The 15,883-nt window shown below is 47.2% G+C and overlaps 1 protein-coding gene across 1 annotated transcript; it reads left to right on the top strand.

Moving 5' to 3' along the window:
* The first annotated feature begins 1,560 nt into the window (after positions 1 to 1,560).
* On the top strand, positions 1,561 to 15,570 carry LOC120871560 (transmembrane protein 132D-like). The gene is made up of 4 exons (XM_040251601.1): positions 1,561 to 1,762; positions 4,481 to 4,754; positions 8,126 to 8,317; positions 12,467 to 15,570. The coding sequence occupies exons 1-4, from the start codon at positions 1,599 to 1,601 to the stop codon at positions 13,646 to 13,648; spliced, it is 1,812 nt and encodes a 603-aa protein (XP_040107535.1). The 5' UTR covers positions 1,561 to 1,598; the 3' UTR covers positions 13,649 to 15,570.
* Positions 15,571 to 15,883: the final 313 nt, after the last annotated feature.

The raw sequence follows: 15,883 nt of genomic DNA on the forward strand, positions 1-15,883 counted from the left end.
AAGGAGAGAACACTTCCCTGACTCCCCGAGTTCCTAGAGATGGTTTCTTTGGGCTCCTTGACCCTTTCCTCCATCCACAAAGCTGGCCACGTAGCATCTTGCTTTGGCAACACACAGCCTTCCTCCGCCCGAGGTTCTCAAATCTCCCTCTGCTTCTTTCCTGTAAGGACACTCGGATTACATTTAGGGACCACCTGGATAATCTCGGACTATCTGCTCATCTCAAGACCCTTAACTTCATCAAACCTGCGAAGTTATTTTTGCCAGATAAACTAACGTACCAGTTCCGGAAGTTAGGACTTGGTATCTTTGAGGGCCATCATTCATCCCACTGCACGACTCCAAAGCTTTGCCCCAAGTCTTGTTTAGGACAAGCATGGGCTCCCCTGCAGAGCTGGGACACAAAGATAAGAGGACAAGGTGCTTTGAACTTGGCTCTTCTCTCAAACGTTGGCAGAGAGGAGCCATCCCATACACGAGCACAAGGGGAGAATGTGGATTCCAAAACCAGACCCCAGGGCTGACTCCTGCCCAGCAGGGGACTGTAGTCAAACTCCTCTACTCTCAGTTTCCTCATCTGGAATATGGGACTAACACTCATCTTGGGGTTGTTCTGAGGATGGAATGAGCTAACATGTGCCTGGATGTGTTAACACGCAGTTTGCTCCGCCTTCAGACAAACCAGGAAGTCATCACTGGGCAAAGAGATGCAGTGGGATGGGATGGTATGTAACACACAAGTAACTCTGCAGGTATGGCTCCATCAGCTAAGGGCAGTCTCCCAGAGGAGGTGCAGCATAAATTATCAGCAGAACACCTGCAGCTGGTGGAGATGAGTGACCTCAACTAGTCGAAGAGCTCAAAGGAGAGGTGGGTGGGGCCCATGGTATCTGTCATATAGCCTCTGCTGTATCAGAAAGCAAAAACCAGTATCCAGGGAATTCCATGGCAGCCCAGTGGTTGGGACTCTGCACTTTCACTGCCAAGGGCGTGGTTCGATCCCTGATCCGGAATTAAGATCCCACAAGCCATGTGGTGTGGCCAGAAAAAAAAAAGCAGTGTCCACTCACCTCTGATGATTGGGACCCCGAAAGAGCTACGGCACTTCAGTTTTCTCCTCTGCTTTCTCTTGCTGTTCCTATGTTGCTGTTGGTCAGTCACTAAGTCCCGTCTGACTGTTTGTGACTCCACTGACTGCAGCACGCTAGGCTTCCCTGTCCTTCACTATCTCCCTGAGTTTGCTCAAACTCATGTTCATTAAGTCAGTGATGCCATCCAACCACCTCATCCTCTGCTGCCCACTTCTCTTGCCCTCAATCTTTCCGAACATCAGAGTCTTTTCCAGTTAGTCAGCTCTTCAAATCAGGTGGCCAAAGTATTGGAGCTTCAGCTTCAGCATCAGTCCTTCCAATGAATATTCAGGGTTGATTTCCCTGAGGACTGACTGGTTTGATCTCCTTGCCATCCAAGGGACTCTCAAGAGTCTTCTCCACTACCACTTTGGGGTGTGATAAAAACTCACTCATGGGTCCCCACCACTCTCTCTCTTCTTCCAGGTTTCTGACAGATGTGACTACGTCTTTGTCAATGGGAGGGAAATGAAGGGCAAGGTGGGCGTGGTGGTGAACTTCACCTTCCAGCACCTGAGCACTCCTTTGGACATGACGGTATGGGTGCCCCGGCTGCCCCTGCAGATCGAGATCTCGGACACTGAGCTCAACCAGATCAAGGGCTGGAGAGTCCCCATCGTCTCCAACAAGAGGTGGGTATGTTGATCAGGCTCCACAGCAGAAACCCAGGTCAAGTACGCTTAGGCTAAAGGTGGAAATTTACAGGATAGCTAACATTAGGCATGTCTCATTCAGGGGTAGCCTAAGAGTGTATGTCTCTATCCCCTTCTCAGCTCCAGTTTGCTTTATATCAGCTTCATTTCCTATCAAGTTTTGCTCCTGAGGTCCCAAACTTCTAGTCTACCTTCTTTGAAACTCTGCAAAAAGTACATCCTCTCCTCCCCAATAATTCCTACTTTCTTACTTGGGTTGTGTATCCATGCCTGATCTAATCATTGTAGACATGGAGGAGGAGAAGGAGGGGGGGAGATAGAATACACTGTTTGGCCAGCTAGGCTCCAGCCACGTTCCTCTGGCTGGAGCCAGAGGAGCTAAAGAAAGAAGGTCAACCCTGCCTAAACCAAGGGATCAATATCAAGAGAAGGGAGAATTGATCTGGGAGGACCCAAGCCATAGAGGTTGACTAGAGACCTGTCTGAACAGATGCTGCCTGACCTGGGCAGTCTCTTTGTGCCCCAGCCCAGAAACTCTGAGATTACTTTCCCTTGGGGAGATGAAGTCCAAAGCTTGTTGCCTGTGTGCCTGGTACATCACTCTGATGGTGTTTGATGGAATGGCAAGTCTGCACTATCCACATGAGGCAAATAAGCAGGCATCAGATAAAAAGAGAATTTTGTTCAGAATACTTTGTCATCTCAGAGAGACCCATGCTCAAAAAATCATATACAAGTGACTTGTAGAAAGGCAAAAGTAAGCATGTGCAGAATTAGACAAGGAAATATTCCTGGAGTCTGGGTACTCAACAGAGAGGAGAGAACTTGTACTTCTGTGAGGGATAGCTTTCACATTCTTACCCTTGAAAGTCCACCCCTTTGAGTTCTTGTGGCCCCTGGGAGAGGGTGTGACTTCAGGAATGGAGGTTTGGGTTCCATGTGCAATTGGAAGATGGTTTCAGCCATGATCTTTTTCTTAACCACAGGGGTTTCTAATGTTGAGTTGGGAGAATGGAATTCAGCATGGTTACTGATGCTCCTGAGGGCGGGCAGTTGCAGGGAGAGACTCACCAAGGAATTGGGGACTTCCCTCATGATCCAGTGATTAAGATGCCGTGTTTCCAATGCAGGGGGTGCAGGTTCAATCCCTGGTTGGGGAACTAAGATCCCACATGCTGTTTGGCTGGAAAAAAAAAAGAAAGAACTGACCAAGTCTCATTGTGGACAGTCCAGATGCTGTCACAACTTTTCAGCTCAGAACTATTTCAAGGAATCAACAGCTGGCTTGATGGCGATCATGATGGTGCTGGGAAAGGCTGAGAGTGCATAAGGCATCAGATGTTGAGGGAACAACTAACATCTGCTTCCTGGCCACCATCCTTGTTCTTTCAACATTTATCGCCACCAAATGCCTTGAGTGAAATGCTCACTTTCCTTGTGTACTGGTTTATAGGGCTACACTAGTCATCCAGAGCCTTACTGTATTGACTACCACAACATGATATAATGGCTTATCCCAAAACCAAGTGGCTTAAAGGAAAAGCCTGTCATCTCACAGTTCTTCTGTATCAGGAACCCAGGCAAGGCTTGGGTCTCTCTCAGGGTGCCATCCAGTTGTCAGCCATGGATGGCTGTGGTCTCATCATGAGGCTCGGTGGGGATGGACCTGCAACTGAGCTCATGTGGTTGCTGGCCAGTCTTAGCTCCTCCCAGGCTATTGAGCTGAGGGCCACAGTTCCTCACTGGCTGTTGGCCAGAGGCTGCTCAGTTTCTAGCTGTGGGATGTCCTCATAGAGCTGCCCACAGCATGGCAGCTGGCTTCATCAGGGCAAGCAAGAGAGAAGAACTAAGGAAAGAGAGCCAAACAAGAAAGTATCTTAAAATCTAATTTTGAAAGTGACATCCTGTTGTTATCTTACTTCGGGAGAAATTTATTAGGTCCAGCCCACACTCAAAGAGAAGGGGATTTCACAAAATGAATACTAGGAGGTGAGGGGGGTTTAGGGACAACTTAGACCTCTGCTGGCCACACCAGTCCATTCTGACTGGTCAGCACTGGGGCCATGTTGTTGTTTAGTTGCTAAGTCGCGTCCAACTCTTAGTGACCCACGGACTGTAGCCATGTGAGGCTCCTCTGTCCATGGGATTTCCCAGGCAAGAAGACCAGAGTGTGTTGCCATTTCCTTCTCCAGGGGATCTTCCCCACCCAGGGATCCAATCTGTGTCTCCTGCATGGGCAGGTGGGTTCTTTACAGCCTAGCCACTAGGGAGGCCTGTACTCAGGCCATAAGTGTGGGTGGGCGCTCAGTCGCATCTCTTTGTGACCCCATGGACTGTAGCCCACGAGCCTCCTCTGTCCATGGGATTCTCCAGGCAAGAATACTGGAACAGGTTGTCATGCCCTCCCCCAGGGGATCTTACCGATCCAGAGATCAAACCCGAGTCTCCTGCATCTCCTGCATTGCAGGCGAATTCTTTACTGCTGAGCCACTGGGGAAGCCCGTCCTCAGGCTGCAGCAGGGGTCAAATATTCTGAGTATCACCCCTGCATGCCTGTCAAAGCCCACCCCGGGCTATGAACTCCATAACAGCAGGACTTACGCCCACTCATCATTGCAGCCCCTGCCCTGTTTCACACCCAGCCCCCCGTTGACCCAACAAATCAGCATCTGTTAAACTGAACCGCCCCTTTGACAGGCCAGCTCAGGACAGCGAGGAGGAGGATGAAGACGAGAAGAGGAACAGGGGCTGCACGCTCCAATACCAGCATGCCATGGTGCGGGTCTTGACTCAGTTTGTGGCAGAAGCTGCTGAGCCCGGGGGGCAGCTGGCCCACCTGCTGGGCCCTGATTGGCAGGTGGACATCACGGAGCTGGTAAATGACTTCATGCAGGTGGAGGAGCCCCGGATCGCCAAGCTGCAAGGGGGACAAGTCCTGATTGGCCAGGAACTGGGGATGACCACCATTCAGGTAAGACAGCTCAGATGAGAACTTTGTTATTTGTCTCAGACTAATATCCAGTCTTTAAATTGAAGTACAGTTGATTTACAATATTGTGTTAGTTTCAGGTGTGCAACAAAGTGATTCAGTTACACAGACATATATTTCTATTCTTTTTGAGATTCTTTTCCCTTAGAGATTATTATATGATGTTGAATACCATTCCCTGTGCTGCACAGTAGGTCCCTGCTGTTTATCAGTTTTATATATGGCAGTGTGTAGTAGTTAAGTATATATGTATGTGTCATATTTTAGATTTCACATATGAATATCATGTTATTCATCTTTCTATATCTGGCTTACTTCACTTAGTTTGATAATGTCTAGATTGTCTGTGTTGCTGCAAATGGCATTATTCCATTATTTTTTATGCCTAAGTAGTATTCCGTTGCATACATGTACCACATCTCCTTTGCCCACTCATTTCTCAGTTGACAGGTTGTTTCCATGCCCTGGCTACTGCAAATAGTGCAGCAATGAACATAGAGGTATATTTATTTTTTCAAATTAGGGTTTTCTCTAGATGTTTGCCCAAGAATGCTATCCCTGGGTCACGTGGTAACTCTATTTGACAATGCCCATTTTCAGAATGAGTAAGTTGAAAGGAACTGTCAAGTAAATAAAATAAATGGTATCATAATGTGACAAGAGTTTTTAAATTCCTCACATAGTCCTTTCATTTGAGCTACACTGGCCTGACTTCTTGGGTTGAATCATGTCTGAAACTTCAAGACATTGCTTGTCTGTAAGACACAGTGGACATTACCATCTTGGGACAAAAGCTCTAGAAATAGAGCCACTATATATATAATCCAGCAATTGTACTTCTGGGCATATATCTGGAAAAGACAAAAACTCTAATTCGAAAAGATACATGCACTCCAGTGTTCATAGCAGCACTATTTACAATAGCCAAGATATGGAAGCAACCTAAGTGTCCATCAACAGATGAATGAATAAAAAGATGTATATATATATATACACTTACACACATATATATACTGGAATATTACTCAGACATTAAAAAGAACAAAATCAGGCCAGTTGCAACAACATAGATGGGCCTAAAGATTAGCATACTAAATGGAGTAAGCCAATCAGAGAAAGACAAATATCATAGGATATTAAGTTCATTTGTACCATCAAAAAAAAAAGATATAAATGAACTTATTTACAAAACAGAAACAGCCTCACAGACATAGAAAACAAACTTGTGGTTATTAAAGAGGAAAGGTAGGTAGATGGAGGAATAAATTAGGAATCTGAGGTTAAAATATGCACACTGCATATATAAAATAGACAATCAGCAAAGACCTACTGTACAGCACAGGGACCTGTACTCAATACTCTGTAAGAACCTATGTGGGAAAAGAATCTGAAAAAGAATAAATATATGTGTGTGTATAACTGAATCACTTTGTTGCACACCTGAAACTAACACAACATTGTAAATCAATTCTACACCAATATAAAATTAAATTTTTAAATTTTTAAATTAAAAAAAAATTGAAAAGCGCTCGAGATGAACTAACCTCATGAGAATTCAGGGCGTGGCCAGCAGCTTATCACTCTGTCAGTCTGCCTCACTGATACTTGTTACCTGAAAGCTTTGCATCCTGCCTTGATGCTCAGCTGCATTCACCAGGTCACACCCTCCCACACATTCCAGAAATGCGCGGAAGGAAGGAACCAAGTTATTCTGACTCCACAGGTCTTGTGAGCACCTCTTACTGGGAATGGGTGGGGTAGACCAGTGTGCGGAATGGGAGTTTTGAAGCAAACACTTTCACAAGACATGGTTCTAGGAGGGCCACTAGGGTTGAGTCATTTTCCTCCTGCCTGAGACCAAATATTATTCCTCAGCGGCTGCCCCATTTGTAGGAGAGGCAATCATTCTCTTAAGCAACAAGTGAGGTTTCTAAAATATTTGTGCATAGCAAAGACTTATAAGTGAAACTATATTGGATTGTGGAAAATTTAAATCACTCTGGGAAATGGGCTCGAATTTAAAAGAGATCATTTTTGAACCTGTTATTAACAAATGACTTAATTAACCATGGGACTTTTCATTAAAATAGATTTATTGCAGCTGTCAGTTGGGGCATACATTATAAAATATTCAGACAGCCTATTGAAACAAAATGTTTTTATTTATATGATCAAGAAAATGTAATTTTGCTGTTAACCCTATACTTTTTTGAGAATGTTGTATAACTTTCCTCTTAGATATTTTTATGAAACCACTTGCAAATGATAATATTTAATAAAGTACTTTTGCCACTGGAAAAAATAGTGAAAGTAAAAGAGATCATTTTATCGAGGAGGAAAATAGATTGCTTTGAACTGGGACCCAGGAGTCACATGTTCCAATGCTCTCTAAAACCTGAGAAGGAGCCGTCAGCGAGAAAAGCAGGATGGGTGTCAGATGAAAGACAATGACTGATTTGGAACCCAAATGTGAGGCACACAATAGGGAGTGGTGAGGAGTGTGATGAAGAGGCTGCTATTCCTCTCCAAAGGCTGCCACAGGGGAAACGGGAGCCCAGCATGGAGAGATACTGCCAGTTTTTCAGAAAAGCTAGAAAGCTATAATTAATATGAAATCCTCTATTTTTTAAGGATGGCCATTCATTCCATTTTAGAGTACTACATCAAACAAAACATACCTGCCCCAAAGACAAGCACTTGCAATCTTCACAGCTGACTTTTGCTCAAAAGATCTAAATTCCTTATTACTCAGCTATTTAAAAGAATGCATTTGAATCAGTTCTAATGAGGTGGATGAAACTGGAGCCTATTATACAGAGTGAAATAAGTCAGAAAGAAAAACACCAATATAATATATTAATGCATATATATGGAATTTAGAAAGAGGGTAACAATGACCCTATATGTGAGACAGCAAAAGAGACACAGATGTAAAGAACAGATTTTTGCACTCTGTGGGAGAGGGCGAGGGTGGGATGATTTGCGAGAATAGCATTGAAACATGTATATTACCATATGTGAAACAGATCGCCAGTCCAGGTTCGATGCATGAGGCAGGGTGCTCAGGGCTGGTGCACTGGGATGACCCTGAGGGATGGGATGGGGAGGGAGGTGGAAGGGGGGTTCAGGATGGGGAACACATGTACACCCATGGCTGATTCATGTCTATGTATGACAAAACCCACTACAATATTGTAAAGTAATTAGCCTCCAATTAAAATAAATAAATAAAATTTTTAAAAAAGATCTAAATTCCTGCAGTCTATATCTCTCCCTCCCCCGCATGGAGCATCCTTTACACCAAAGAGGGGCTTTCTGAAACCACAGAGAGCTATGTCATTTCTGCCTTTCAGATCCTATCACCTCTGTCAGATGCTATCTTGGCCGAGAAGACGGTCACCGTGCTGGACGAGAAGGTGACGATCACGGACCTTGGGGTCCAGCTGGTGACGGGACTGTCCCTCTCCCTGCAACTCAGCCCAGGGAGCAACAGAGCCATCTTCGCCACCGCAGTGGCTCAAGAACTTCTGCAAAGGCCCAAACAGGTGTGGGAGTGGGAATGTCACACTGTGGGGAGGGGGCCACCTATCGGGGAGGTCACACGACTGGGAGGGTCACACACCAGGGGGAAATCCTGTGTGTCTTGGAGCCACATGGTGGGGTTGGGTCACACACTGGTGGGTTTATTCATTGAGTGGGGTCCTGCCCTGAGCAGGTCACACACATATCAAGTGAGGTCACACACCATCTGAGGTCACATAGCAGGTGAGGTTGCCCGTCTGGTGGAGTCACCAGTTGGGAGGGTGTCCCACAAAAGCAACAAGTGAGGTTTGCACTTTGGGTGTTCCTCAATTGTTGTTATTTTTTTTAAATTTTATTGGACTATAGTGTATTTGCAATGTTGTGTTAGTTTCAGGTGTACAGAAGAGTCAATCGGCTATACATATACATATATCTACTCTTTTCTTTAGTTTAGATTCTTTCCCCATACAGGTCACTACAGAGTGCTGAAGAGGGCTCCTTGTGCTATACAGTAGGTCCTTGTTAGTCTTGAAAAGGGTTTGTGAAGGAGTGACTGCTCAGCCTCAGGCTTCCTACCCCCCTAAATGGAGACGCTGAACAACAAGGTTGCCATGCGTGATGGATTCTAGGCACCAGGAGCCAGAGGAGCTCGACGAAGTTTCCACATCCCACTGGACATCACATGTGCTGTTTCTCCACATCACGATGGTCCTCGCTCTTCACCCCGCTGAGCTCCCCGAGCAGTGGGGTGAAGGCGAGGGCAGGAACAGACCCTAAGGAAGTGTCCAAACTCCTGTGGAGTCCCTGCCCCTCTATGATGGGGCCACAGGTCTGGGGGGTCAGAAGGAGATTGGAGGAGTTGCTTCCACATTTATTGTTTAGCTCGGAGCAGAAGTAACAAACTGCTGGTTACGTTGTACGTGGTGTTCTTTCTCTTTATTGGAAAACAGCATGTGCTAATAGAATGTGTGTGTGTGTGTGTGTGTGTCCTGTGTGTGTATGCCTGTACTCTGTGTTGTGTCTCCTGTGTGTTGTGCACGTGTTGTGCACATCTTGTGTGTATCGTGCAGCGCATGTTTGTGTGTTGATGCCACGGTTTCCAAACAAACAGGGCACTTGAAAATGTTATCTGATCTTCCCCCTCATCAGAGGTGGAGAAACATTTCTTAGAGAGAACCTGGATTGTGACTCTCGGGAGCCTTGTTTACTAAACACTCAAGGACAGTGGTCTCAGGCTGCTGATTCTCTGTGCCCCATGAGACAGACCGTCCTCCCGAGAGGATGCTGGAAGGCCTCCAGTCCTTGTAGGAAGTTTTCAGGCAGTTTCCCTTGTCAATCAAGAGCCCTTTTCCCAGCAGCTCTATGCTCAGCAGGTATGTTACAACTTGGGCCCCCTTGTGCACCCACTGAGGCTGTGACTATGTTCGGGCAGGAAGGTGGGCTAAGCCAGACCTTCCCCTGGAAGCACAGAGTCTTGCAGTTTCCCCAGCCGGTATCCATCACTGAATGCTCCTCCATCAGGTGTTAGCTAATTGCTTGCCCTTTCACTGTGGTCTCTGTGTGCAAGGCTTGGACTAGCACTTGAAAGTGGGTGAGCTCAGTAACAGAAATAAATTCTTGCCAAAGGCAAACCTCCCTCTTCTGATGGCACAATGCCAGCCAGGATGCAAATCCAGGTAGCAAAGGAAAAATAACCTGAGGCTTCTTTTGTCTTCCTGGGGTGATCTGATCAGATGATGGCCAGTGAGGAGTTAAGGAAGCAATAAGACACAGTTAGAATAAGGCCACAGAGCTGACCCATTCCCCACATGCAGAGCAAGCCATGTGACCCTGAGGTTTGCTCCGTGCTTCGTTTGGATGGAGGTTGGCCTCTGCCTGCGACTTGGCTCTGCCATTTCAGTGTCAAGAAACCCAGTGTGCATTTGACTTTCCTGCTGTGATTTCATGCAATCGGAAGACTCTAGTAGAGGACTTCCCTAGTGATCCAGTGGCTAAGATTTTGTGCTCCCAATGCAGGGGGCCAGGGTTTGACCTCTGATCAGGGAACTAGATCCCACATGCTGCAACTAAGAAGTTCACAACTAAGACCCAGCAAAGCTTAAAAAAAAAAAAAAATTGACCCTGTAAACCAGGGTTATGCCCAGTGGCTTTTGCACTGTCTCCTGGTGGTGTTTTCCACCTAGCAGCCAGTCCAAGCCAATGTCTAACAAGGTCAGGATTTACCGACTGAGCGGAAGAAGGAGCAGAAGCCACCAGTCTCGTGTGAGAAGCTTCCTTCTCACTTCCAAAGACCAGATACCACCAGGAAAACTTACTCTATTGTGGTTGGGGGTGCCTTGGTTTCAAGAAAGGGAAATCCACTCAAGCAAGTTGAAATAACACTGGATTTATTACAAGGTTAGCAAGGCTTCTGTGAAAGTGTTAGTCGCTCAGTCGTGTCTGATTCTTTGCAACTCCATGGACTGTATAACCTGCCAGGCTCCTCTGTCCATGGAATTCTTCAGGCAAGAACACTGGAGTGGGTAGCCATTCCCTTCTCCAGGAGATCTTCCCAACCCAGGGATCAAACCCAGGTCTCCCTGATTGCAGACATATCCCCCACGGTCTGAGCCACCAGGGAAACCCAGCTATAAGAACTTGGCGAAACGGGTTCAGCAGTCTCTCTCACATCCATTATCTCATTAGATAAATGCTGAGCCCAGACATTTGCTTGTACTCGAGCCATTGTAGTTGCTCCAAAGTGAGGCTTCATTCCAGTTTCACACAAGCTCCCACTCATCTGCCCGCAACTAAGTGCTTCAGTCCCGTCTTTCTTATTTCAAACTGGAGAGGGAGATGCCGGCGGGCACAGAGCTGCCGAGATGAATGGCTCTGACCAGCCATTCTCTGGGCCAGGTGGGCAGGGGCCTAAGCCTCTTGGGGCTGAGCACCCCTCTGGGCTTGGGATGCACCAGCTTCTCCAGGAGACAGGAGGAAGTGGGGAGCAACGGGCCTGCCAGTTCGCTGTCAAGGCCAATGACATCTTCACTGAACTGGAAGGCAGGGAGATTATCTCATCTCTTATGATCTCCCTGGTCAGACTAGTCCCAAGGAAATCAGATCTAAAGCAACAAAGTGAAAAGAAAAGAAATTCAGATATACACAAACCTTGGCTCTGGCTACTCTTTGCTCTCCCAGTTTCCCCCAATGAGTGGGTTGGAGGATGGATGGGAGTACAAAGATTCTCCCAGTAGAGAGCTTCCTAACCTTAATCTTCACCCCAACCCCTCTCTCTGCCTGGACGGCATTAACCCTCACCTCCAAGCCAGGACTGTGTCCGCAAGCCAATACAAGCCTATCCTTAGAAGCGTATGTGGCAGGACCCAAAACAACTAAAGCCTAAAGCCAGCAGCACCTCTGAGGCACTCTTGTGTAGATCAGGGGCTTTCATCTGTGTTGTGAGTAATGTTCAGAGACTGGGTATTAAAGCAACTTAAAAGTAATGTAATAAATATGTTTCATTTAAACGTGTAACACTTGTGAATGACCCACTAGCCAGTAAATCTCCTTTGACATGCAATCTATTTATTGTGCAGAAGTAGATCTTGCAGAGAAGGGGGAAGAAAAAAAAAGTCTTTCTTTCAACACCTAAGGAAAGAAAGCAAATCTTATTAGGAGGTGTTTATTCCTGGTCGTGTTTCGTGGTTGTCATTTTACTGTTGTGGTTTTCTTTAGGTTCTCTTGTCTTTACAAGAATCCATTCTATTTTATACCTTTTGTATTTCTTACTTCTATACTGTGTAACAGGTTTCCCTTTGTTCTTGTAACATTCTCTTTGCTACAGAGTGTCTTTGTGTGCAATGAGCTTTGGGACCCATTTTTTTAAACTTATTTTTTAATTGGAGTATAATTGCTTTACAATGCTAATGTTGTGTTAGTTTCTGCTGTACGACTACATGAATCGGCTGTAAGTATACACATATTCCCTCCCTCTGGGACTGCCCTCCACTCCATCCCGTCCCTCTAGGTCATCACAGAGCCCCGAGCTGAGCTCCCTGTGCTTCAGCTTCCCACCAGCTGTCTGTGTTACCCATGGTAGTGTGTATATGTGAACACTACTCTTTCAGTTTGTTCCATCCTCCCCTTCCCCGTCTGTGTCCATCTTTGATGAGCTTACTTATTCTTTTCAACAGGAAGCAGCCATCAGTTGCTGGGTCCAATTCAGTGATGGCTCCGTCACCCCCTTGGATATTTATGATGCAAAAGACTTCTCCCTGATGGCCACATCCCTGGATGAGAAGGTGGTCTCCATCCACCAAGACCCCAAATTCAAGTGGCCTATAATCGCCGCTGAAGCTGAAGGACAGGGGGCCCTGGTGAAAGTCGAAATGGTCATTTGTGAATCGTGCCAGAAATCCAAGCGGAAGAGCGTGCTGGCTGTGGGGACAGCGAACATCAAAGTGAAGTTTGGCCAAAACGACGCCACCCCCAACACCAGTGACAGCAGACACACAGGGGCAGGAGGGCCCCTGGATAATAACATCAGTGACAGAAGACCCAAAAAGCCGTTGCAGGAATGGGGGGGTCAGGAGGGAGAGTACTACAGCAGTTCCTCCATGGGCCTCATGGAAGGCAGGGGCTCCACCACGGAGAGATCCACCTTCCAGAAGAACAGGGGCCAGGAAAGCCTTCTGGATGATGGCAGCCATTTGCAGACCATCTCCATCGACCTCACCAGCTTCCCAGCCCAGGTGGACCTGCCCAGAAGCCACGGGGAGACAGAGGAGAACGACCCCCAGTCCTCCAAAGGGCTGAGCGACCTGGAGATCGGAATGTATGCCCTGCTGGGGGTCTTCTGCCTGGCCATTTTGGTCTTCCTCATCAATTGCGTGACCTTTGCATTAAAGTACAGGCACAAACAGGTCCCCTTCGAAGAACAGGAAGGGATGACTCACTCCCACGACTGGGTCGGCCTGAGCCACCGGACGGAACTGCTGGAGAACCAGCTGCACTTTGCCTCCTCCCAAGAGGAGCAGATCACCGCCATCGACAGGGGCATGGATTTCGAAGAGAGTAAGTATCTGCTCTGCACAGACTCCCAAAAGAGCATCAACGGACAGCTGTTCAGATCTTCAGGACCCACCCTCGCAGATGGGAAAGATCAGAAAAGCGAGCCCCCAACGTCCCCTACCTCAAAAAGAAAAAGAGTCAAATTCACCACTTTCGCCACTCTCTCTCCAGAGGATGGATGCCCTGCCGTGAACTCCCTGGCGGCCAGCAGCGAGGATACCGTAAACTGGGTCGGCCAGGATCTGGACCCTGGGGGAAGCCAAGAGTCACACGGCTACAGGGAAGGATTACGTGAAGATGTGTAAACTGGGCATTCGCAGACATTGGTTCTCACTCACCTTTCGGCCTTTAACTTGGGGATTCGGGGCAATGGGGACCCGAAGCGGGGGGAATGAAAAGACAGGGGGGACTTCCCTGGCGGTCCAGTGGTTAGGACTCAACGCTTCCACTGTAGGGGTGTGGGTTTGATCCCTGGTCAGGGAACTAAGGCCCCCCATGCCTCCAGGCGTGGCAAAAAAAAAAAAAAAAAGGACACGATCAGGCTGACACTATCCACAGAGCCCCAGAAAACGACACTGGCTCCCCCAGGGAGGCCCCGAGTTGGAATCGATGTCCACATTCCAGGGTCTGATGTCTCAGTTGATGAAAAGAGGTTCATCACGCACGGCAAGATTTTTTTTCAACTTGGAAGAAAAATGAGTTCTGAGTCACTGAGCTTCCAACAGCCTCCAGGAAAGAACTGTCCCTCTCTTGCTATCTCTCTTTCTTTCATCGAAGCAATTTGGATACAGCCAAAGCCACATGGCTGCAATATTCAATGTTGCGGACCACAGGAGAAAAAGGAGACTCAGGTTGGGCGGGATGGATGGGAGGAAGTGCGTCATGGAAACGCACCTGGCTGTGAGCCTGAGCAGAAGCGGAGTCTAGCGCCGCCTAGTGTCAGCTCTTGGGAAGTTTGATCTCCAGTTATCTCTCAAAGGCTGGGTCAGGGTAAACCCCAGGGTTATTGACAAACCAAGGCAATCGTTGACAAGGGATTGAAAGGGAACAAGAAGGCAAACAGGTCACCAATACCTTTGTAACTAGATGTCAAGAACAAACACCCAGGAAACTAAACCCTCTGAGCCATTCGGAGCATCCCTTTCTCGGTAAACTAGGGATCCTGGGCATAGAGTTTCAATCAGGGTCAAAGAATCAGGCTTTTTTTTTTTTTTTTTTTTTTTAGCAAAGTTACTCTGTTCACATTTGTACCCTTCCTTGCATTGCCACCTTTGCAAAAGTCATTGATCACTCGTGGGCAGTGGGGAGCCGTGTCACTGTTTGCTGAGTCTCTTCCACTGTGGCCTCTGTGTCAGACACCAGGTAATAGTCTACACTGAAGCCCCATGGGGCCAACTTCACATGTGTCTTGCTTTGAAAAGGCTAGTCTTTGGGGGTCAGAAGTGCTCACAAGGAATTCAAGGATGCTCATTCTCCTGGCTTTTCTGGAAAGAAGGGAGGGATGGTCTGTGATAGGTTTTTCGACAGTCCCATCTGGTCTGCTGCCCAAGGCTGCTGAAATAAATCTGGGCATGCCCATAGCGGGGTACAGGGTGAGGAGAGTTGAGATTCAGTGTGTGTGATGAGGGTCGGGCAGGAAATCTGGCCCCACTCACATGTGGGGGGAACATGAGGCTGCTGCTTCTTCACCTTGGAGGGATAGAGGGACCCGTGGTACCTGCCTATGGAGCAGAGAGCTGGGTTATTCAAGCATTGGGTTCTAAGGTCAATTTCTCTTTCTCTGTCTCTCTCTGTGTCTCTCTGAACCTATCTCTCTGCTTCCTCTCTCTGTGTCTCGGTCTCTCTCTGTGCATATAACTGAATTCTCCTGAGATCAAGTGTATAATTCCACAGTTCATCCTCTCAACCTCAGCACTCTCCCTAAAACTAAGGTGCTGTCCATTTGCCCTGACACTGAGAGTCCAGGAGCCATCGGCCACCTGCTCCTGTCCCCAAGTTGACTTACATTGTCTGGCTTGGTGACTAAATGGCCACCCCTTTTTCAATGATAATCCTTTGCTTTCAGGAACCCACTCCTGTTCTTTTCAGCCTTTCCCTCATTTTCATACCACTGTCAATGCTCCCTCTCCAATCCGTCTGCGTGCAGAATGTATTGTAGATTATAAGAATGTAATATATATTTATAAACTTACCAACTGTAAATATAAAGTTTCCCTTCTGAGGCTTATGGCTGTCCCTTGTCTTTCTACACACTCACACCACCCCCTCCCCCGCCCCAGTGGCTGGCATCCTCAGCAAATGACCCTCCAAAGCTGCGGCTTTGGGTAAATGAAAATGCAGATGGAAAGATCCCAGCAACAATCCAATTACACGCTTACATCGTGTAATGCTGCTGTCCGCATTGAGGCGATGTTGACACATGATGACAAAGTACGTTGTGTACTAAGCATCTCTCCTTCAGGACCTGAAAGGATTTGCAAATCAATCACACATGCAATTCTCTGCTAAAAGCCTGCTGACTGATGGCGGTAAGTGAGAAC

This window comes from Oryx dammah, unplaced genomic scaffold (assembly GCF_014754425.2).
Source record: "Oryx dammah isolate SB20612 unplaced genomic scaffold, SCBI_Odam_1.1 HiC_scaffold_12, whole genome shotgun sequence".
NCBI classification, from domain to species: Eukaryota; Metazoa; Chordata; class Mammalia; order Artiodactyla; family Bovidae; genus Oryx; species Oryx dammah.

Excerpts from the sequence above, each read along its gene's own strand:
- LOC120871560 (XM_040251601.1), top strand. The coding sequence starts at position 1,599 with ATGAAGGGCAAGGTGGGCGTGGTGGTGAACTTCACCTTCCAGCACCTG. Across the intron at positions 1,763-4,480 it reads CCCATCGTCTCCAACAAGAG|GCCAGCTCAGGACAGCGAGG; the intron begins GTGGGTATGTTG and ends CCCCTTTGACAG. Across the intron at positions 4,755-8,125 it reads TGGGGATGACCACCATTCAG|ATCCTATCACCTCTGTCAGA; the intron begins GTAAGACAGCTC and ends TCTGCCTTTCAG.